We start from the raw sequence: 25,311 nt of genomic DNA on the forward strand, positions 1-25,311 counted from the left end.
GCCATGCTACGTCATGCAACATTATGAATTCATTGCAAACCAGCCGAGCCGTCCAGGTCACTTATTTTGACAGGTCTACCACTGCACTTATGCTGACCGCCCTACGTGGCCTCCACCAAAGACTAACTTTTCACGACAGTGCCAGGAGTGTGTCCTCATGAAACTTGACATAGCCTTGTTGAGACTCAAATCCAATTCAAGAAGAAAAAGCCTGTGATGCACAGCACTAAATCATTAAAGAAAACAAACCAAAAAAAAAAACCTGGGTTTGGGATTATTATTAGTTCAACAAAAGAAAACCAATGTCCTGTGGAGTGATGGAAACGTGTCAACGTGTGTGCACGCAAACCATACTTAATGTAGGATACCAATCCTGGAGAATTAGCTTGTCCTTCAATTCTAACAACACAGACCTCTTCTTACGTTTAGACACGACACTATGGCAGTAAAGACCAACTTTCCACAGTTATCTTGGGTTAGATTGAAGGCAGTTCAAACGTGCAGGATTGTGACTCTTCAGTGCAATGACGGAAACAAAAACATGTCCTCCTGTCCACTCCTTACATAACACAAACATGTCCTTAGCACAGTTTTCACAGTATTTCAGTTTCATTTCCTCGGGAATTCCAGAAAAGAAAAGTTTAATTGCAATATACAGTTCTTTATTTGGTTAACATAACAGTCAGTAGTAAAGGAAAAGCACAGACTTCTACGAACATAAATACACAGGCTGACATTTAAAAAACAGTACCACGATGTGATTTATGATGAAAATGAGTTTTTGGGACGTCAGTAATTCAAAAGATATTTTTAACTGTAAAAGACATGTGAGTCAGAGTTGTTCCTCCAGCAGCAATAAATGGAAATGCTCTAATAGCGGTGTAGATGGACACGTCTGTTGCAACATTATTCAAGCATACGCATATCAAAAGTATCTGTAAGGGTCTGATCACTCCGAGGTCACATTAAGTATACACGATATAATAAAGACATAGATTAACTGGTGAGATAGGCCTAGGATCGAAAGGCTATATGTTGAGGATTGCATGAGTGGCAATTGCATTGCTTAAAGCGATCAGTACAGTCAAATTACTGACAGGAGCAGCGGAAACATCAGTCACAGAGACAGACCCAAAACCAACATTTCCACTAAACAGTGCAGCGGAGTGCATTTAGCAACTCGTTTGGTTCAAGTCATTTTTCGACACCAACCAGAAGAGGGCTGAAACAATTCAGGACTGACTATGCTTATTGCAGAAGGAATTGAAACAGAAAGTCAAAACATTGTGGTGCTGATGCTAAATAAAGAGAGGAAAGTTTGAAGGCCCATTTAAAAATGGGAAAGAATTATGTTCATTGTAAATATATGCCCTGCGTACAAAATTAAGTGATGGAAAGTGGTTGCATCAGTTCTCTAAAAACCTGCAGCCCTCAGTGCATGTGTGAGCAAGTGCTTTAAGATGATGGACTGACTGTCATAAGGTTGCAATATCTTCAAGTTCTTTTCTTCATTTGAATGAAAAGACATTAAAACCTGAAGTCTCAAGCTCTAATATGTTGATGCACATTGTGTCAAACACTGTGGGTTCCTGTTTTTGAAACAGTTTTAAAACATACACTGCTCAAAAAAAGTTGGTGAAATTAAGATTTCAGGTGTAATGTCATGATGAACCCAAAAGGGACAATAATAAGGTGAATTTAAAGCAACCTCTAAATTTTTGAGTCCATAGTGCATGCCCAACTGTTCAATGCTTCAGTAATTTGTGCACAGTATGCTGTTCTCGAACTTCTGTTGTGGAATAAAAAATGTATTGTCGATTTCATTTTCTGATATCTGAAATCAGTGGAAAGATCACTCAAAAATAATTAGTCAATAAAAATCAAGGAGAAAAATAGTTTTATATGCCCATCCCGATAGATAATATTGGCTATGATAATGTCAATCGTTGCATTAGATAAGCGTGATGTATCAGCAGTATGCAACCAACCAATTAATTCAATGATGCCAACCATGACACGGTGAACAGAACAATGGGAAAAAAAAATCCAGCATCTTCATTTTAATGGCATGTGTTTACTGTAAGAAGAGCTCTGTTGCATAAAAATGTTCCATTCCCATTGTTGCATTGAAGTAATGATGATGCTCAATTGATCAAATCATTAGTACTGCACTACTGTAGTTGGCAACTAAGGCGGACTGCTTAAAGAATATATTTTAAAAAGTGGCATGATATAATTTATTCACAAAACTTTACAATCAAAATCCAAGAAAAATGATCTGTTCTGTACTGTACTGAACCTTTATTGTACTGCTTGATGGAAATGAGGTTTAAGTGACAGACTGTTGCAGCGAGGTGAATTTTAAAAGCTTCAGTATTGGGATTCTTCAGGGTTAGGCTCGGTACAGCAAGATCTTTTCAGCACAGTTCTGGCCAACCAAGGTAGCGTATTCTTTCACCTCCGTCTCATCGCCAGAACCTTTCTGCTTGCGGCAATAGACTGAGTAGGGCATGACGGTCCGTCTGTGTAGCACTAGAACTCTGCCTACGTCTTTCAAGACACAAGCATCTCCTGGAAACAAACACACACAAACGCACATGTAAGCACACACAAGAACAAAATGCAGTGTAACACAAACTAACCTCAGTTTTCCTCCCCCTCTGACTTACCCCTGAGTGACTTGGCAAACTTTCTTCATTATTCCGAGAAGCAGTTGGAGGAGCAGAAAGCAATTTAGCTCCAGACAACACTAACTACACTCTGCCCTAAACCTGAAGTCACGGCAGTGCATGAGCAGGCCGGTTAACTTGCCTTGTTTATGTGGCCTTGCTCTGTGCTGGCTTGCCAAGCTCAGCATCTCATTAGGTCTCATGTCATACACTGCCAGCATCTATTAGGCCTGTAAAATACACTGTTAATCTAAAAAAATGCATGCTAAACTAAGAGTGGGCTTCTGGAGAGGTGGTTGGAAAAAGGCTGAAAAATGATGACCTTCTCTTTGATATTAAAATCTCCACCTCCTGGAGAGAAAGGTTGAGCCAAAGTACCCATGGCCGGCGCCAGTGAAAAGCGTAAGAGGTAGCACACAGGAGGGAACAGAATGAACTCTGCATACAAAACATTTTGTCATATGCAGAGGGTGTGTATGAAAAACATAATTTTTGATTGACTAGTCATTCTAATTTTCCACCAAGTTTTATATCTTTTTAAAACACTAGCACAATTATGGCACTTTCCATTGAAAATACTTTAAAATAAACCTGAAATTGATGCCTGATTCAGAGATTTCAAAATACTGCTGGCAAAGCAGTTTCTCCATTAATGTATCCATCTACGCAGAATCTATAAATGCTGGCATAACATTGCTCCCTTTGTTTTTCATTTCAAATCGCATCCAAGAGTTCCAGTTGCTATAAAGTTCCATTATAGAGTAACCACATCTTATGTGTTTTGAATGAGGTGTTGCGATTTCACCATTCATTGATCTACTGTTGGTTTTTGGAAAAACATACCAATTCCATTATGTATCCAACCCAACCCCCCGGTACCCCAAACCGGTTTTTCATTTCAACAGAAACTTGAAGGCCAAATAAACATGTTGAACTCTTTGTTTTGTTCCTCAAGTCTTTCCTATGATTTTCTCACATCATGGCAAGAGATTATACTACATATTACTGGAAAACACCGTCGACATTGAGGTCAGGCCGCCTAGCAGCCTGGAGCGAATGCAGGCATTTAGCAAAGACAGGAGTTGTGTAAGCATCATTTGCATGAAAGCTACCCGACAGAACATTAATCAAAGCAACAGTGTTGAATCTTGACCCCTGATGGCGAACAGATCGTGCCTAAAGAATATTGAATTTATCTGTGCAGACATCTTCAGTTTCATGGTACAGTTGTAGAATGACAATAAATGCCATTCAACATTAATTAGCTGTCATTTTCAGAATTTCACACAGAGAACAGCCAATAATAACATTTATACATAATGGGGATGTATGAAGGTTGTTATCTTGTCATATACTGTATTGACCCCTGTTTAAAATGCTCAAATATCAGGCTCATTTTAAACCCACTTGGCCCAAAATATACAAACCAATATCATTTTCATCATATTTGAATCTTTTAAATGACATTTTAAGAATAAATGTTTATTTTCTCGCCTTTACTTTGAAACTCCTGTATTTAACTTTACTTAAAAAAAAGGATTCGAGGCAAAACTTTAAATTCAAAACAAACCTTATAATATCATAGCAGTGCCAAATGAGAACACAAGATGCAAGTTACACTTGTGGTCTCTTTGTACTGATTGTTTTCTGTGAACATTACATAGACAATAATGGTGTGGAGTCACACACTTCTTTAAGATAGTCTATTAACCTCCACTTTAATACAGACCAGAGACCAGACCAGTCACTCACAGAAATCTAAACATCCGCTGTGAACATAAACAACTTCCATTCACTTCTACTCTCTCTCTGTTCCCTTGTTGAAGCGCCATCTTCAATTTGAGGAACTCCAGACTGGCTTTTCTGTTTATCTCCCGGACATAGTGTGACATGCGGTTTTGAGTTCACAGCTCCTAAGCATCCAGGTTCAAGGGTCCAGGGGAAGAGAAGGAGTGAGGGTCGATCCGGGAGTGATAGGGTCAGGGCTGCAGTTAGGGGTCTTGACACCTTGCCACACTCCTCGCTCTTTTCACCACCAACTTTTAAAACATGCTCTCCACACCAGATGCAGCTCAAAGGCACAAAATTGGCTGTTTCTTTGGATATGAGCACTTCCTTTAACATCTTGGTGCAAATCCAAATGTGATTTGGGTATGAAAGGAAAAAGGACAACATGTGAGTGTAACATGGATCGGGTCTTTGACTGAATGAGAATTATTCAAGACGTAATGTCAGTAAACTTCCTTTCAGCTGGATGTGCTGCAGAGGATCCAGAAGGAAAGCTTCCAGGAGTGGCAGAGAAGGCTGGGACAGTGTGTTAGACTCCAGGGGTATTTCTCCAAAGTTTGGATTTTAAATATACAGGCCCCATCCAAAAGTATTGGATCGGCAAGATGAAGTTCTTTGTTTTTGTTCTTTACTGAAGACATTTGGGTTTTAGATCAAAAGATGAATGAGACAAAAGTTAAAAATTCCAGCTTTCACTTCATGATATTTGCCTCTAGAAGTGTTAAACAAGTCAGGATGAAGCACCTGTTGTTTGAACCCACCCACCTTTCAATTTAGCTAAAGTATTGGAACATATGACTGATGGATGTTTCTATTTGCTCAGGTCATGACTTTGAGATGGATTGCTTAGGCGGCACGGCGGATCAGCTGGTAAAGCGTTGGCCTCACAGTCCTGACATTCCAGGTTCAATCCGGCCCCCCTGTGTGGAGTTTGCATGTTCTGCCTGTGTCTGCGTGGGTTTCCTCCGGGCACTCTGTTTTCCTCTCACATATCAAAAACATGCAACATTAATTGGAAACTCTAAATTGCCCCTAGGTGTGATTGTGAGTGCGGCTGTTTGCCTCCCTGTGCCCTGCGATTGGCTGGCAACTAGTTCAGGGTGTACCCCGCCTCATGCCCGTTGACAGCTAGGATAGGCTCCAGCACTTCCCGTGACCCTCGTGAGGATAAGCGGCAAAGAAAAATGGATGGATGGATGGATTTCTTAAACATTAGATAGTGCTTGTTTTTGACTTTGGGTTTCAACTGTGAAAAGTGCATTTGCAGTTAGGCAAACATGAAGACGAGTGCACCATCAAACCAAAAGGCAAACAATTCTGAAGCTGAGAGAAGAGCGGAAAATTGATCTAAGCTATTGCACAAACATTGGCCATAGCCAATAAAACATCAAATCTTCAGAAAAAGATGGTGTACTGGTGTACTGAGCAACAAACATCGAACGGGTCGGCCAAGGTCATCATCAGTAGTTGATAGAAACATTGTGAGAGTTGTAAAGAAACAACCAAAGACAAGTCAGTGACATCACTGCCAACCTCCATCGGGCAGGGGTGAGGGTATCACAATCCACTGTTGTGAAAGAAGACTTTGGGTGAAAAAAATATACAGGGCATAGATACCTTAACATTGAAACCACTTATCAGAAGGGCAGATTGGATTTTCCAAAGAACTAGAGAGATGGGCCTCAAAAGATTCGGAACAAAGTTTTATGGACTGATGAGACCAAGATTAACCACTACCACAGTGATGGAAAGGACATAATATGGAGAAAGAAAGTATCTGCTTATGATACAAAACACACAAGGTCATCTGTAAAGCATGGTGGAGGTAAAGTCAGGGCTTGTGCGAGCATGGCTCTTTCTGGAACAAGTTTATTGGTGATATAATTCATGATGGTAGTAGCAGAAGAATTCTGAAGTCTACTAAACACTTTGTCTGACAATCTACAGAAAAATGCATCCAAACTAATCGGGAGAAGCTCTATCATGCAACAAGACTATGACCCAAAACAAACTTCCAACACAACAAATGACTATTGGCGTGGGGTGGGGATTGGTGGTGGGGGTGGGGTGTCAGGTCTTAAGATGGCCAAGTCAAGGAAATTAACCCAATAGAGCATGCACTTTATTCCCTGAAGAGAATATTGGATAGAGAAACCCCCAGAAACAAACAAGAACTGAAAGAGGTTGCAGTTATGGCCTGGAAAAGCATTCCAAATGAAGAATGCAACAGTCTTGTGAAGTCAATGCTTCACAGGCATGACCCAGTTATTCCAAGTACTTTCACTTTAAGTTAATTTAATGTCTGTTCCAATTCTTTTGCGCAATTGAAAAGTTGTTGGGTTTAAACAAAAGGTGTCGTGTCCGGATATGTAACACTTCTAGATTTATGTACCATGAAATAAAAGCTGGAATTCTGGACTTTTGTCTCATTTTATCTTTTGATCTCAAACCCAAATGTCTTCGGTATTCAACAAAAACAAAAGAATCAACTTTGCCATTCTAATCCTTTAGGAGGAGGACTGTACCTTTTGTGATACCAGTCCTGGAACACATCTGACACAATATTAGACGTACATGTCTAAAATGAATATTGCTTAATGTTAGGGGTTAATCGACTACCTGCTTTAACGGCTATTCACTTCAACGAACAACAAAATTCGGGAGCTACAAGTAAAGCGATTATCTTGAAAATTTCAAGTCAATGTTTGCCTACGTAAGACATTTGGTCAGTGGACGTTAGTTTAAGGGGTTAACGCCTTCACACAAACATTTTTTGCTGTGTTTATTCAGCAGAATGGATAATGACCCTGTCTTTTTTCCGTCTCAAATAAACATTGATAGTGAATGTGTGAGATAGTTCATATGTGTTGTAACTAATGAGTAAATATTATACATACACTATTCAGAGGCCATATGGAGGGCACTTAAATGTGATTACTGTGGGTCGGCTTTGGCTGTTTTTTTAAACATCATATTAGATCTTTGCACACTTTTTTTTTTATTTTATTAACACAGCTCTACAGGTGAGTCATACATTCAAAACCCCTATGTGGCTTGGACTTTGACCTTTTGCCTCAAATTCAGTGACAACATGACGTGTCTTTAAAAAGAAAAATACATAATTGAATGAAAATACCGCCTTATGTCCAGAATTTATTCCTAAATTATGTGCAATTGTGTCATCATGACACATAAAAGGCCATTTTGGCCGCACCAGTGGGCTTATATTTCTGGACTAACAGTCCGAAACCTCTTCAACAGCAGCTGCCCAAGCCCACAAGTTTGGCAACAAAACTGCCACAGAGCTAAATATCCAGACAGCTAACACTGAAACATGTTGACAGTGAGTTTGTACAGTTAGGCCTTAAATAATGTCCATCTCGGGCCAAGATTAACAGTCCATGGAGGAATGGAGGCACCACAAACATAAACTTGTCATAGCATATATAAACTCTGACCATGACACATCATCAGTGTTTGTGCCCACTGATGGTAAGGCTATTTTGATGAAATGCAAATACCAAAGCTGATTATCTGGCCAGCAAGTTATTTCAGGGGGTGTAGCTATGAACCTAAAAACACATTCAAAATTCAGCTCCCAACAAAAACCACGCAATTTTATATACTTCTTCTTATGGATGTATACAAATGAGGCAACCGATGCCTAAAAATATAGACAATGGACAGCCTTGTTTCTTAACAGTGGAGTTATTTTAATGGCCTCTCTAAATTGAAGGATTTCCTAATATGTCCTCACTGTCAAAAAATATATAAATAGCTGTCTTTCACATGAATCACCATTTGCATCTACATTCTCATCAGTTTAGATCGACTTTCATAGCACCTCTCTCAGTATCGAGAAGGGATCACCCTCCCTCCCTTTCTGTCCTCATTGCTGTAAACCTTTTTATATCCAGTCTTTCTTCCCTCGACTTAGCTACTTCATTAATGCTGTGTCCCAACTGGTGAGAAAGGACATCTTCAAATGACGTGACCAGATGAGACTGTTGTGTTGCTGTACCTTCATCAAGATTCGGGTTGAAACGAGCATATCGGGAATTCTCCAGGTGTGGAAGGCATTGCTCAATGGTTATCCAGACATAGGTTTCTGGGCAGAGCAGGTCTGAAGGTCTGTACTGTCCCTGTAAAATGAGGAAAGTACGGAGCATAAGTGCTTGTGACACACCTACTGTATAATGTCCATTGGCAAAATTGTTGCCACCTTTGTTGAGAGAAGGGCACACACACAATGTTCATATAAATAATTTGAGTTATTGTCCCATACAATGGACACAGGAACATTTCTGGACTATAAATTTTCATTGTTGTGGTAAGACCAGACAGTGCTCACTATGCAGCAAGCCATATGTAGAATGGCATTTTCACAGTAGATGCACACAATTGCGACAAAGACAAATTTAACTGTTTATTGCATTCACTACCCTGTGAGTTACAGTAACTAGTTAGCGAGATAGTGGCTGGACCTAAAAAGCGAGATGTAACACGCTGACGTCGTTAAAACATCACTGTCATAGTTGAACACACATACAAACAGGATAGTTAACTGTTTAAACCATAACCACAGCAACACATTATCAATATTTAGACAGCAATTCACTTTCCAGTCCGATCATAGACCCCTAAATTTAATCTCAGCACACCTAAAACTTGATTTATTAATTTTTTTCTGTGCCGGCTTTTTAAAAAAACTAGAAAAGTGTCCACCAAAACAGTACTTGGTTGAAATGAAAGATAAAACTAAAGACAGCAGCCCCCTTGGCCTCAAAAAGGCTTGTTACACAAAATTGCTCCCGTGGTGCTATTGTTTGTTGTGCTAAAAACTGCGTTTGTGGCAGGCTGAATAACATACTCAAAGAGAGCATGAGCCAAGCATAACAAAAATATTGTACCAATTTTAAACATACAAACTTGTTATATAGTGAGACCGCGACGCAACAACAGTCATGCGGCACAGTCATACTGTATCTGTATTCCATACATGGGCTTGTTTCAAGACTGGGAATCTGTTTCCAGACCTGCATTCTGGTACTCACATTGTCTCAAGTGTAAATTGATCCGTGTATTATGATCCATACCATAGAGCCTCTACCATGCTTAAAAGCTGGTTATAGTAGATGTTAATTTTTTACATTGTTGATTTTTGAGTCCTAACACATTAAAGTGCAAGTGCGTCCCTATTAACATTCTAAAATAGATATTGAAATGAAGAATACATATAACATTATTTACTTCAATGTCTAAAAAATATGAATGGAGAGCGCATCATCCATGTGGAAAGTTGTGGATGTCTCATTCGACATCCAAGTGGTCGCCATATTGGCTGCATTTACTGTCATTGTCATTGCGTACAGACATTCACTATTGAAAACACGCTGTGGCCCCTACTGTGGGACACGCCCCTTCAGACACAGAAGCTCTCACAATCGAGTGAAGTGTCCGGGGGCAATATTACCCTATTGTTTCAAGCCATATTTAGATTATATGCAGATCACTTCTAACAACAGACTCCCTGACTGTATGACAGTATGTAGCGTACTCAGCCACGTGCGACGACAATGCCGTAAAGCGGCCCGGCTCAGTGCCGTGATAAGCCATCTCGGCAACGAAAATGAGTCACCGTGCCGTCACGAGGCACGACGCGGCAGCCTTCGCTGGCTTTGGTGCCGCATCCGCTGGTCAGGGCTTCAGTGCCGCGTCCCAGACAGTATGCATGAGCCAGCCTAGCCGAAGCCGTGCTCGTCTGGGAGGCACGACGCGGCAGCATTCGCAGACGAGCCGACGCGGAAGTCTTCGCTGAGACAAGATAAAATACTTCTCTTTGATCAAGCCATGTTCTCTTTGTCTGGGTTCTTACGCTGTCTGCAAAGGAAAAGGGGGGGGGGGGACACACAAAATACCCAATACCGCACATTGTGATGAGTTCTTGTAAAATTGGTACGATTCTACATTTGGCTCAATATTTTGGACTGTTAAGCACGCTGAACAAAAGCAGCTGTCACGCAAACAGAAATGAGTGAAGGAACAACAGAACACAAAGGATTAAGAGAAAGGCACTATTGCATTCCATCATATGGCTTCAAACAAACAAAATGTTACGATAGCTCTGGAAACGAAGAGGCACTTACACCAGCCCGATACAGTCTGAACACACCTGTAGTCACGTTCTTTTTATGGCATTAGGCTGTTGGATAAAAAATCTGATTGATGGTTTCACTGAAGTGATGAGTCGAGAACTAGGCTGTTTCATTTCTGAAATGCAATCTGGTAAACACATTGACGAGTTTCCTTCATTAAAACAAAAAGATGACAAAGACGTTATGGGATCATTTAAAATTCATATTTGCATTGTTTATGTAATACATGCACATAATTTCTAGCAAGTTTTCAACTATAGTCTATCTAAAAATTAGATTCTTATGATGCATATAGAGCCTTTCCTGATTATACCCAAAGAGTGCCACTGTCATGAAATGCATGATTTTTAGTATGTTATGAATGAAAAAACGGCAGCCGACATGGACCCATGCGGTTTTTCACCACAAAACATGTTTTTGACGTATACAGCTTTTTGTAACTCCCGCCATAAAAATCCTCTCCAGGGATTTGTTTTCGAGAAGAAGCAGGAACTGACATAAAGGACAGCGGCGCCCCCAAGTGAACTTGTTTGTTTCCATTAGTTTTACCTCCGGGAAGGTAGCTCGTTGTTCCTTCGTGTTAGCCAAAATGCCAGCTCGTTGCATTGCTGGACATTGCTTGAACACTCGGGAGGATGGATTTACCCTTCATAAGTTTGCAAGAGGCCTGGTTCGTCGTGAAAAATGGATTGCACGGGTGCAGAGGACGAGAGCTTCGTGGGTTCCAAATGACAGGTAGGTGTGTATAAAACTATTAAAAAAAATAATAGTTTGGGGCGGACCACGTAATCCGTCTCTCATAACGTAACAAAAGATCCGCGTACGAAATGTGTCGATGTGCGCGTCCGACGGCGTCGGGCTGCTGCGTCGCTTCGCCCAGCGAAGCGCATGGGCTCCTGGACGGCGGCGGCTCTGAAGATCGCTGCCACAATGCAGCACTCAGCCACGTGCGACGACAATGCAGTAAAGCGCCCCGGCTCGACGGTGTTGTTCATCACAAACTGTGGCGGCTACGAACAACCCCCTAAAGCACCACAGATCGGCTCCGTGATAAGCCACCGCGGCGCCGAAAATGAGCCACACCGGCCGGCTGTGATGAGCCGCGATGGCTCATTTCCGCCGCGGAAGTGGATTGGACGGGAGGCGGTTTGGCTGTGATCGCATTTCATCTGAATATGACTCGAAACAATAGTGTAATATTGCCCCAGTAACTTCACTCGGTTGTGTGGTGTTCTCCTTTTCGAAAAGAGCTTCCATGTCAGAAGGGGCGTGTTTGTCTCCCATAGTTAGGGTGCACCGCATGTTTTCATTGGCGAATGTCCGGGTGACGTCCCGGACAGAGGATGCAGCCAATATGCCAACCACTTGGATGTTGTAGAATGAGACTTCTGTAACTTTGCGCATGGATGACGCCCTCTCCGCTCATTTATTTTTTCGTATAGACATTGAAGTGAATAATGTTATACGTATTTTTCATTACAATATCTATTTTAGAATGTTTATAGGGATGACACTTGGCCTTGAAGACACCAAGGTATGGTTTACCCTATGTACCACAAGAGGCTACCAGAAGTGCTGTTACAATTGAGTGGGCTACACACTATACCCAAGATTGAGCAACGTGTTGGAATTTGAGGAGGAAGAGGATTTTGACATACTGGAGCCCTAAACTGAACTTGGCACGGTCAAACCATACGTTTCAGCTGACCAGGAGGTCGTAAACTAACAGTGATGACAAAAAGCCAAGTAGCAGCTGTACAACAGAAAAAGAGTGTGGCCACTGGTTTGATATGACGGTATCTCAAAAGCATGTCATTTTATACAGTCATGGTTTGAAATAATGCCACCCTAAGGGTCTCAATATTTTTTAGCATGACTTGGTGAATTATATACTCGTATTTGTTTCAGTGAAACAGCAAAACCTTTTACATTGTATGCAGTATTCCGATATATTGTGTACCCCTTGCTTGATTAGCTTTATAACACACCGCACAAAGTCTTTGCCACGTCTGTTGGCATGTCCTATCAGCAAAAATATAAAAGACAGTACTGAAAAGTACTGTGTCTGTCTTTTTCCCCCACTACTATCCTGTGCACAGTAAACTACCATAGTCATCGGTATATCCAAAAGAAATCTGTCTGTCTTGTCTGCACAATGGCGACTTAGTTCTTTAGTTCTCTAATTCTCTTGCTAGCGGTTGAGGTTCTGATGGCTATGGGAAAAATACATGGCCCACAGCTGGTTTCAGCCTCTGACTAACTACACTTAAGGATACAAATCATTGTGCAAAGTATTTTTCAAAGCATGCCAATTCAAAGTGATGGGCAAAAATTGCAATGCTTGCTGTCCACCCATAGCTGACCACACTTCTTCCACATTTGATTGACTTTCCCTATCCAGTCCTCATGTATTACTTTTTCACTTGGAAAGGTTAAAAAAAAGCCACTGCCTGAACCATTTGTACAGCCAAATGCCATACAATAAACTATTGTGGCATTACTAAATCATGTAACAAAAGACATACAAGGATGGCAACAACAGCATGGTTGAATAGCACACAATGCCGAATAAACGGCTTTGCTCATGTGATGTCACAGTGCCAAATAAAGCCGAAGACTGGGAGACGTCGGATGTAAAAAGCAGGAGGCAGATTCTGCATCATATTTAGCAATATAACTGCTGTATCTTTGCTATATACTGTAATTCCAGGCCTACAGAGCGCACCTGGTTATAAGCCTCACCCAGTACATTCGTAAAGGAAATACCATTTGGTACATACATAGGCCGCAGCCATGAAAAAGCCGCAAGTGCCCGGATTGAAACCGACATTGAAACACGAGATATTTACAAAGAAAGACGGTACACAGAGAGTTTAACGCGAGCGCCGCCGCGCTAACACTAACAAGTGTTGTGCGGCCATTAGGAAAAAATGCACAAATTACCCGCATCATTGCATAAACCGCAGGGTTGAAAGCGTGTGAAAAAACTCGCGGCTTATAGGCTGGAAATTACAGGAATAGCTTTGAAATTACAGATGTGGTTTCTGAAGAGATTCTAGAGTTATCAAGAAAGAAATTAACATCTTTATCCTCTGATTGTTTCTCATGGTAGTTGGTTGTTACTTCCGCAAAAGAAAACCAAATAAGTTAAATGCATGCAATGCAAAATACCAAAGATATAAGCACAAAACAAACCAATACTAGCATGCTAAAGTGCTTGTGCTAACAGATGGCTGTCGATGGAATTCTATGCAGCTGTAGTCATAATGGACACACATCGATCTGATGCTCTCCATGTCTTAACAGCCTCCAGCCTTTTACAACTGTCAGCAGACATGGCTTGACATGGACACACACACTAGCGAACCTCTATAGATTCCTTCAACACTAATGCGGAATACACTTCTAGATACACACACACACACACGCGCAAACACAAACACACACACTTACTGAGCCATAAAGCACACTTATTTTCTCACCTTAGCAGTTCAAATCAAGTATCATGCATGGTAGAGAATAATAACGAGGGAGACAAGAGACACTCCTTCAATTAGCTCCCTTTCCATGCTGGTGTCTTCAGTCCAAAATAATAAAGCTATGTTATTATGACTATTTTGTAAAATGAAGGCACAATGAAGGCAAAAAAAGGCTGTTTTTACTGAAAGTAATACTGAACCTGTTTCTACTTGTCTCTCTAACGGGCCAACAACGATATGGTTTTTGAATCACTGTTGACTTTTATTGATAATGTTTGTATTGCACAGTAATCATATAAACATCATGAGGGTCAATTGCCTATTCCTACATTCCAAAAATAATGTGTAATGGTACCTTTTACCATTTCCAAACTATATGTTGAAGATTATAACAAAATCTTATTTTGAACCACAATGTGAGTACGTGGCATGGCAGGTAATGTCTTTGGGTAAGCTTGAGCACACCTTGCACTGCACATCATGCTGCACAACAGTATAACAGTCATGCTTGAGGAAAAATCTGTGTAATTTTATGTGGATTATTCTTTTATTGATATTAAAGCTATGTAAACCCAAAATAACAATAAATGACATTTTTTGTTACAAAAACATGTGTATCGTGACGTAAAGGTTCCAGGTAATTTTGGTGAAAAGTCTTAAATTCCTGGGTTAAGATCCAGTCAGTCACCAACCCCTCCTTTTTTCTTCATTCCATCCTAACATGTCTAGACAGATATGGATGTAGTGTTGGTGACAAGCAACCTTTGAAAGCATGTTTAAGGACAACCAAAAAAGAATACAAATGAAAGAACAAGCACAAAAAGCCATAAATTAAAGACGTGGACAGAGCTGAAGGCAGAGCTTGCATTGACACCACAGTGATGAGGGAATTGTGGAACTCCAAAGTGTTTGCAAAAAGCAAGCATAGCTTGTACGTTAACACTCGGTACGACTAAGAGTAAAAAGAAAAGAAGGAATTGACCCCTCCGTAGAAATTGGGTGGGCCGCGTCGCTGACCAATCAGAGGCCAGAGATGTGCCTAAACCATGCCCCTTGTTGTCGTCCGCCATAACCTCAGACAAAGTCGCATGGTTCAGTAGAGCTTTTGTTTGCATTTTATCACATCTTAGGGATCCTTAACAATAGATATGGTTAAGAGGTGTAGTCACGGCCTTTGTAATGGTGACAACAGGTATCCTGATAGGCTAGTTGGTGGAGTTCAATTTGTACCCTTTCCAAAACCGAAGACAGAGTACGAAAAATGCCTTCGATGGATCAAACTTTGTGGAAGACCGCATCATCAACTGAATCCATTTAAAATCAACCGGAACAGAAGACCGAGTACAAAAAATGTCTTCGATGGATCAAACTTTGTGGAAGACCGGATGATCAACTGAATCCATCTAAAATCAACCGGAACAGATATGTTTGCACGAAGGTAAGCCCTATATTTGATTTTCAGTACATGTCTCATATAAATGAATTAGCAGTTCTTCGCTTGCATAACATAGCTACGTGTGAATGATTGACACACTTGATCTGTGTTGAGCGATACTTTGCGAGGACCTGACTGCACAAACGTGTCTCTTTGTTGGCAGCTAGCGAGCTAAGCTAAACCGGACTAGCGAGTCCTAAAAGCCTTCGACGTGCACCGAGACACCAAGACTGAAGGAAGGATGTTTGAGGACACTAATGTAGTGATTGTCGTACTCGGTCGGTACTTACGTAGGTTCAACACTAATTCAAGAATAATTATTGAGGGGAGTGCGTGACGTTACACAAAGAAAACGAGAGAAACAACTCGTAAATCAAGCCTCGCCTTCTTCTTTTCCTTCATACGGCGGTTCACAAACGGCTATACAGATACACATACAGATTCTGCACACAAGTGTGATAGGTAACACGAAAATAGGAAACTGTCAATGACGAATTCGTCTTTGGGTTATAATATATTATATTATGTGACTTCTTGGTCTTCCTCTGACTCCGGAAAGATCTTGCGCTAATATCAATGGTTTCTCCGTCGATATGCATGGAAATACCATTGAAATACCCCCTCCCTGAAATACTTGAAGCCCTGCTGTCTGCTCTTCAACGATATTTCACTATTCGGTAAGAATGCGAGTGAAAAATCAGCTGGTAAATCGGACAATTTTGCTCTCGACTTTTCTTCCTGCGACGCCATTTTGTCTAATGTTTGTCTGAGGCGTGGTTAAGTGCCCTGTACGGAGGGGTCAATTGCAAAGACCAAGAGAGAAAAGTAGGAAACCTAATCGGGACACACTGGTGTTAATAAATGAACTCCATTATGTAAATGTGAAGCTTGGTTGTATATTTGTACGGTGTACATGGAGTTTTCATCCAACCATCCATTTTCTTAGCAGCTTATCCCAACAAGGGTCGCGGGGAGTGCTGGAGCTTATATCAGTTGTCAATAAGCAGGAGCCAGGGTACACCCTGAACTGGTTGCCGGCCAATCGCAGGGCACATGGAGACCAACAGCCGCACTCACAATCACACTTAGGGGCAATTTAGAGTGTTCAGTTAATGTTGCTTGTTTTTTTTTGGAGTTGTGGGAGGAAACCCACACAGGCACGGGGAGAACATGCAAACTCCACCAAGGCGGGACCTCAGAACTGTGAGGCCAAAGCTTTCCAGCTGAGCCACCTTACCGCCCAGTATGTATTTTTTTTCTATGAAAATCACTTACTTCACAACTGAATAAATCTCAACCAAAATCGTCAAGGCAAAAATATAAACTCCCCAATGCTTACACAGTATGAAACAGAACCTGAAGTTCTACCAACCCCTTAATAAAAAAAAAAAAAATCAGTCCACAGACTTTTAAAAAAATATAAATAACTGACAGAATGTACTTTTGTGCCAACAGAGAAAGAAATGAACAAATGCCACAAAAAGATTCTGTTCTCTTGCATTCTGCCATTAATATCTTTTCTTACACACTTCAAGATGAGAATCACATCAGCCCCAAAAAGGTGATTTATAAGGAAGGTAATTAATCAGACATGTAAATCAACTGCACTTTACCATGAACCAAGAATCCTCATGAAAACCTACATCACCTTTTGCTTTTTGTTCATTTCCTGACTACAATCTGAACACAATAGTTTGATTAAAAGTAACAAAAAAAAACCTAATGTGTATAAATTAACATTAAGGAACTGGAGTCCTTATAGTCCTGAAAATTACAAAACGAGAGAACAAAATGACAATATGGAATAGCTTGGAAAAGCACATTGCTTCACATCCAGACTGCTCCAATGTTGTTATTCAAAGTTGCTCGCTTAAAGAATAGTTTGAGGGAAAGACGAGAATCTTTGGAGTTTTCTTTGCAACACCCACATCTGCTGCTTATTTCCTATTCATATCACTTGTTGAATTTTCCCTCATCCAACCTCTAGTTTAATCGTCTACTATGCCAGGTGTGTGTGCACAAGTTAATGTGGGGAATATGTTAATAGAAACAATTTCACTCAATGTGTGGTAAAAGTGTAGTTAAAGAAAACCGTTAGACCTTTTCAACAAAAAAAAAAAAGAGAGCGTGTTTGATGATAATGGAGTTTGAGTCTGACTCATGAACAGAAAATTGAATAGGGAATTCTGCGGAAAAGACATAAAAGCAAGCACTTTTGCCCCAACAGACAAATATTGCAACCATGTTAAATGTGAAGTTCATCTGTAATAAGTTGTTTAGTTGGTTTGCACTCAGGCCATGAAATAAATTAATTTGGATACAAAGAAGTCTTGTGTGACCTAGAGCCATTCAGACTTAAACCAGCCTGGCTCGGGTTTGCCCTGACCCAAGGTCATATTGAGCCAATCTCAGTGAGGGAAAAAAAAAAAAAACAATAAACATGGGGCAAAAGCCTTCCATCTAGCCTCTCTCTCAAACATAGAACTTTCACAAAAGTCCCATTCTTAAAAGCTTGCTGAAACATGCAGATTCTGGCCTACAAGAGGGCATGGCTGGGGCATGTGGCTGCTGATGGACACACGTAAACAGCACGGCACACAAACACACACATGCAGCTAGACAAATAACACTGAGAGACAAGCAGCCTGGACACAACGATAGCACCACTGAAAGACATGTCCAAACAAGACATGAGTCTGAATAGGGGCCCACACACACCCACACTCTGACTGTAGCCTGCAACAATATGTTTATTTATGTAGTGGTGGAGGTCCTTTTGCAAATGCTCTGAACATGTCTGGAGTCTATGTTTTGGGGTAGATTTATACAACAGGCCGCAGGTTAAACACACAGTGTCCGCCAAGGCTTTTTCACCCTAGTCAACACACAACCACAGCACAGCCTTCAAATAAAGTATCTATGCTGTGGGCTTCAAGACAGCCCTCATAATCCTAACACCAACCCACTCCACCCCTAGTTCTGGCTCACCCAGCAATGCGTCATGACTCCACGGATGACAGGTTAATGAGAAGAAAATATTTTTGTAAGATCACATTTCAACTGACTCCTGTGAACCAATGGCATAGCTTTTATGGGTATCAGTTCAGAGTTTTAGCACTTATCTTTTTATTGCTTTTGGTTTTAAATGCAAGCAAGCCTGAATCTCTCACACTCACGACAGCTTGGCAACAAGTGGCATTACAACAACTATTCTTGGTCTGAAAACCCTACCTCACACAACAAACTGAGCTTCATCACGCAACCAATCTAATTCTAGCTCAGAACTGGTTATCAAAAGATCTTAATGTAGTTTGACTAGCACTTAAAGACAAAATGGCACAGCTGCTGAAGTTAAAAAAAATAAATAGTGGTGAATGTAATGGTAATGCAAACACCTCTGGCTGGCAGCTAGAGGGCTCTGGATCTGCTCAGCATGACACCATCTCTAAACTCTCACTTTCAGCCCTGTGACCTTCACACCACCCCTTCGCTCCAACCATGATACCACTCACACCCCCAACTGCATCATTCAAAATACACAGTACGACTGAGTCTCCTCCTGACCTGACCCTTTGAACCTGGCTCTGAGAGACCCTCAGCCTGTCAGCACCACTCCCAGGGGTGGGGGGTGCCAAGTGGTGGCTGCCACAAGACCAGGTTGTAGTCTGTTAGTGATTTGTTAGACACACAACTTCAGCAAGATGAGAAAAATGTGTTGATGTGGGGAAAAAAGAAAAATAATGGTAATTGAAAAATATTTGAATAAATGTCTATTTACAGGTTCACAGTTGGTGGTCTCCTGTGGAGTTTAATAGAACAAGAGTGAAAGTGAATATAGACCCAAAAGAGATTTCTAAAAACAAATTCTGAACCAGGAGATTCAAAGAAAAAAACGAATAACTCAACCACGGTTAGTAGAGTTTTATGTTGTAAAGTTAAACATGTCTGATTTATGAATGCACTGAAGATTTATTTTTTTTTAGAGATGAAAGAGAAATTCTGGAAGGAACTAGATGAAGTAGTTCTGAGCATCCCAGACAGAGAGAGACTTGTGATAGATGCAGATTGTAATGGACATGTTGGTGAAGGAAACAGGGGCGATGAAGAAGTGATGGGTAAATACAGCACCCAGGAAAGGAACTTTGAGGGACAGATGGTGGTGGACTTTGCAAAAAGGATGGAAATGACTATAGTGAACACTTTTTTCCAGAAGAGGTAGGAACATAGATAGAAGCATGCAGGTGGATTATATTTTGTGCAGACGATGTAAGCTGAAGGAGGTAACTGACTATAAGGTAGTGGTAGGGGAGAGTGTAGCTCAACAGCATAGGATGGTGGTGTGTAGGATGACTCTGGTGGTGGATAGGAAGATTAAGAAGACAAAGGTAGATCAGAGAACCATGTGGTAGAAACTGGGAAAGGAAGAATGTTGTGCGGCCTTACGGAAAGAGTTGAGACAGGCTCTTGATGGACAGGAGGATCTCCCGGAAGACTGGACTACTACAGCCAAGGTGATCAGAGAGACAGGCAGGAGAGTACTTGGTGTGTCTTCTGGTAGAAAAGTGGAGACGGAGACTTGGTGGTGGAACCCCAAAATACAGGAAGTCATACAAGGAAAGATTAGTGAAGAAGAAGTGGGACACTGAGAGGAGTGAGGAGAGGTGAAAGGAATAGATTGAGATGCGACATAGGGAAAAGGTAGAGGTGGCGAAGGCTAAACAAGAGGCGTATGACATGAACACCAGTTTGGATACGAAAGAAGGAGAAAAGGATCTCTACAGGATGGCCAGACAGAGGGATAACAATGGGAAGGATGTCCAGCAGGTAAGTGTGATTAAGGATAGAGATGGAAATGTGTTGATTGGTGCCAGTAGTGTGCTAAATAGATGGAAAAAATACTTTGATAAGTTGATGAATTAAGAAAATGAGAGAGAATGAAGAGTAGAAGAGGGAAGTGTGAAGGACCATGAAGTGGCAATGATTAGTAATGGGGAAGTTGGAAAGCCACTACAAAGGATGAAAAAATGGAAAGGCAGTTAGTCCTGATGACATACCTGTGGAGGTATGGCTGTGGAGTTTTTGACCAACTTTTTCAACAGAATGCTAGAAGGTGAGAAGATGGCTGAAGAATGGAGGGAAAATGTACTAGTTTCCATTTTTAAGAACAAAGGCGATGTTCAGACCTGTGGAAACTGTAGAGGAATAAAGTCGATGAGCTATACAAGGAAGTTATGGCAAAGAGTAGTGTAGGCTAGACTCAGGACAGAAGTAAGTGTCTGCGAGCAACAGTCTGGTTTCATGCCTAGAAAGAGTACCACAGATGCATTATTTGTCTTGAGGATGTGAGTGGAAAAGAACAGAGAAGGTTAGAAGGAGCTACATTGTGGATCTAGAGAAAGCCTATGACAGAGTATACCAAGGGAGGAACTGTGTTACTGCATACGTAATTCTGGTGTGGCGGAGAAATATGTTGGAATAGTAGAGGACATGTATGATGGCAGCAGAACAATGGTGAGGTGTGACATAGGTGTGACAGAAGAATTTAAGATGGAGGCGGGACTGCATCAGGGATCAGCTCTGAGCCCCTTCTTGTTTGCTGTGGTAATGGATAGGCTGAAAGATGAGGTTAGACTGGAATCCCCTTGGACCATGACATTCGCAGATATCGTGATATGCAGGGAGCAGGTGAAGGAGCAATTAGAAAGATGGAGGCATGCACTGGAAAGGAGAGGAATGAAGATTACCCAAAGTAAAACAGAAGATATGTGTGTGTGAAAGAGAGGGGTGGAGGGAGTAGAGTGAGGCGCCAGGGAGAAGAGATCGCGAGGGTGGACAACTTAAAATACTTAGGGTCAACAATCCAGAGCAATGGTGAGTGTGGTAAGGAAGTGAAGAAACGGGCTCAAGCAGGTTGGAACAGCTGGCGGAAGGTGTCTGGTGTGCTTTGTCGGTGGTCCCCAACCTCCGGGCCACAGACCAGCACCAGTCCGTGGATCAATTGGTACCGGGCCGCCGAAGAAATAATCAATTAGTTCCGTTGTATTCATTAACCATGTCTGAACAATCTTTTATTTTGAAAAATGACCGGACTCTCTTGATTACATCTCGGGCACATCAGCGCCAAATTACCCCTGTAACCTAGCAAAATGACTAAAACACACGTGCTTGGGAGATTTTTTTTCAAAGGTTAAAAGGCTCAGTGAAGAGACAAAAGAAGAGCTTACAACTTCCAAAAAAAGAAAGTTATTTACAACATCAAAGCACCTGCCCTAAACTCGTGACTTTTTTAGGAGCTTTTTGGACGCAGGATACATACGTCATCTCTTAAACACGGAAATGAGAAGTTGTCCAGAGGGAAATCGTTCGCAAGAGTGTTTTAATTAAGAGACCAGCTGCAAAGATTTCTCTTGGAAAAGAAGTCGCCACCAGCATTCATTCATTCTCTCAGCTGGTGCACGATCACCTGTCTGTGCTATTAAAAAAGTTCGAGCGCTACTTCCCAACCAAAAGGACCCACAAACTGCCAAGGGATGGACCCGTTACCCATTTATCAACAAAACCAAGTGAATCCAGCACATCTGTGCAACAGGAAGATCAAATGCTAGAGATCGCAAACGACGGTGGCTTTAGCTCTGCCCATGTTCTGGATTAAATTAGGCACTGAAAACCCTGTTGCCATTTCCGACATCTTATCTGTGTGAAGCGGAGTTTTGTGGAGTGACAGCAACCAAAACAAAACAACGGAATAAACTGAACATAAGCAACACATTTAGGGTTTCATTGTCTCCCATTACCCGCAGATGGGACCATCTCGTTACAGAGAAACAAGCTCAGGTGTTAGAATTATGGGGAGTTAAAATTTTCATGCAAATTAAATTCATTTTTGTGGCGCATCTATGTTATTTGGAAGGCATGTTTAAACATTTTTATAGCGACCAGCCAGAGCGTTGTGGTCGCCAACAGAGTGAATTGAGGCAGAGGGGAGAGGAGAGGAGATGGTTCTGAATAATTTATCCAATCTGTTGAAAAATGGTGTTTAATAATGTAAAAAAATAAATAAATAACTGTTGCGTAGATATGTAGAGATAAAAGAGAGAGAAATGTGGAATTGCTGGTTCTTGTTATTTTATTATTTTATGTTTATTATTTTATTTATTTCATTATTGTCATAATGTTCCTTTGATTCCATTTTCACAACAAAGAATATTCAAATCAAACAACCTAATGTTTGTATTTTACGCGGTAAAAATTGTAAAGCATTGACCGGTCCATGGTGATAAAAATGTTGGGGGCCACTGTGTTATGTGACAGATGAGTCTCTGCTAGGATAAAGGGCAAAGTTTATCAAACAATGGTGAGGCTAGCCATGATGTACGGATTAGAGATGGTGGCACTGAAGAAACAACAGGAAGCAGAACTGGAGGTGGCAGAAATGAAGATGTTGAGGTTCTCTCGAGGAGTGAGCAGGATGGATAGGATTAAAAATGAGTTCATTAGAGAGACAATCAAAGTTGGATGTTTTGTCGACAAGATTCGAGAGAGCAGACTTCGATGGTTTTAACATGTCCAGAAGCAAAAGAGTGAGTATATTGGTAGAAGGGTGCTGAGGATGGAGCTGCCAGGTAAAAGAGCGAGAGGAAGACCAAAGAGAAGGTTGATAAATGTTTTGAGGGAAGACATGAGGGTAGTTGGTGTTAGAGAGGAAGATGTACGATAGGCTAAGATGGAAAAAGATGACACACTGTGATGATCCCTAACGGGAGAAGCCGAAAGGAAAAGAAGAAGACTAGATTGATTTTCCTCTTGATTATGAATCAAATTGAATAATAATCACACCTCACTCATATATTACACACAGTATATATTATTACTCCTACTAACATGCAGTCCTTTGACACTAATTCTATGAACAATAGTATATTGGTGTACATTTGTGATAGCAAAATGCTCAGTGCTAAATGGTTAGCAATCATAGATAGCATTAGCGCACTGGGGATTAATTACTATTTTAGGTAAAAAAAGAATTCAAACTACCATTCATCTCACTCCTACATCATGTTATAGGTACATTACAGTGTTTTTTTTCCACTTACAGACCTTCCTCTGTCATTTTGGCAACATTTTCAGTGGCCAAACACTGCGGCGATCTGAAATAAATGTCTCGCCAAAACATGGGTTCTAGCGTCGCAAATGTGGTTGAGGCGGAACTTGTTTTGTTGGTCCAAGCATTGCTTTGAGGCAGAAATATTTGCGCCGACCTATCTATGAGGTAGATTTTGCCGACTTATTCAATTGGTTTTCCCTGCCCAAGTATCAAGGTTACGGAAACATTTAAGAACCACCTCAAACTACTTTAGGACTGCACAAAAATGATCCATAAATGAAGCCATGACAAGTTGAAAAACAAGATCCTCACTGCTGTTATAGTACACCATGCCAAACAAGCCTGCAATAAGGCCCTGTCATTGTTAGGTGTGAATGAAATCATGCTTGAGGGCACCATCACTTTGCTTTCTTTTTATCAGTCTTTCATCCAACCAAATTGGTAGTTGCTTTTTTGAAAATAGGGAAAGAATCACTTGTCTCTACCTCTATGACCTGACAGGTATGGTGCAATTAGGATGTCTGTTGGGCTTATCCTGGCTACACTATATACACAGTATCTAAAAGAAAAGCAACATTCATCCAAAGAGGCTTGTTACACAAAGTTGGGGAAGGGGACATCTGTGGAAAAATCCACCACTAGATGCCTCAAACTCACTCACCGTCACTGTTAATCTGCCAAGACGCACAAGTGACTTCGAGAATGTGAGATCAAATTCCCATACTTTTCTTGGGGGGTGGAAAGTATGCATTCAGTACACTTGAGACATTTTGCAAGCTACAACTTGCAATATTGTACCAGAAGAGAGACAGGTTGACTGAACTACAGATGCCATGTAATTAAAACTGGAAAAAAAAAATTAGGTCGTGAAAATTGACAAATTGAAATAAATCTATTAGCCATGTCTAGCTACTAATAAGTCATGTAGACATACTAGTGACATATTGCAGACTGAATTTACAGTGCGATGTTAAAATTCAAAAAACTAGATGGTATGATAATAGTCACCAGATAGTCTGCCATAAAAAAATGACATATTTTAACTAAAACACAAACAATGAATGTATATGACAGAAGCACTAGTCTGCATAAACTGTCAGGAACCCATCCAAGTTTAGTACGAACGTGAGATGTGGAATCGAGTCACGACTTGGACTCAAGTCATAATTTTGATGACTTTAGACTTGACAATATGTCAAAAGACTTGCAACTAGATTTGTATTTGCACAGCAATGACCCGTGACTTGAGCTCATCAACTTGAAAGGACTTTCTAATTAGAACAAAGAAATCAATACTTTGTCGCTTTGTCTTTCTACAGCTAAATGTTCATCTTACTGTTTTACCACAAAAAATATGCTAACATAAGTCTCAAAGTCTTGTACAAAATGAAGAATGAAAGATATGTTGTAGAAATGTGTTCTTATGGCACACGACTCATCCGTCATCCCTCATATTACAGGTCAAAGTTTGGTAATGATTGCAAAGGAACAATCGTTGTATTAGATTTTACATCAAAAGAATGACTTCAGCTCAGTTCATCTCAAGAGTGGTTCATTTACAAGTCTTTCAGTGCACACCAGAGGCACTTTTCAGAAAAAGGTGTCCGAAGGTTCTCGTTTAGCGTCCAACAGCTTCACCTTCTGCTCCCTACAACATCATAGAGCCACAGAAAGCCAAAGG

At 40.9% G+C, this 25,311-nt stretch overlaps 1 protein-coding gene across 4 annotated transcripts in view; it reads right to left on the minus strand.

The window, feature by feature from the left end:
- Nucleotides 1-2,281: 2,281 nt before the first annotated feature.
- LOC133509830 (arginyl-tRNA--protein transferase 1) overlaps nt 2,282-25,311 on the minus strand; it is a 60,428-nt gene continuing 37,398 nt past the window's right edge. For all 4 annotated transcript variants that reach the window (XM_061837229.1, XM_061837228.1, XM_061837227.1 and 1 more), the window contains 2 exons: nt 8,479-8,599; nt 2,282-2,571 (listed from right to left, as the gene is read on the minus strand). In XM_061837229.1, the coding sequence (XP_061693213.1) occupies nt 2,393-2,571; nt 8,479-8,599 (300 nt within the window). In that variant the 3' untranslated portion in view covers nt 2,282-2,392. The remainder of the gene's footprint in view (nt 2,572-8,478; nt 8,600-25,311) is intronic.

The sequence above is a fragment of the Syngnathoides biaculeatus genome, chromosome 12, assembly GCF_019802595.1.
Source record: "Syngnathoides biaculeatus isolate LvHL_M chromosome 12, ASM1980259v1, whole genome shotgun sequence".
NCBI lineage: Eukaryota > Metazoa > Chordata > Actinopteri > Syngnathiformes > Syngnathidae > Syngnathoides > Syngnathoides biaculeatus.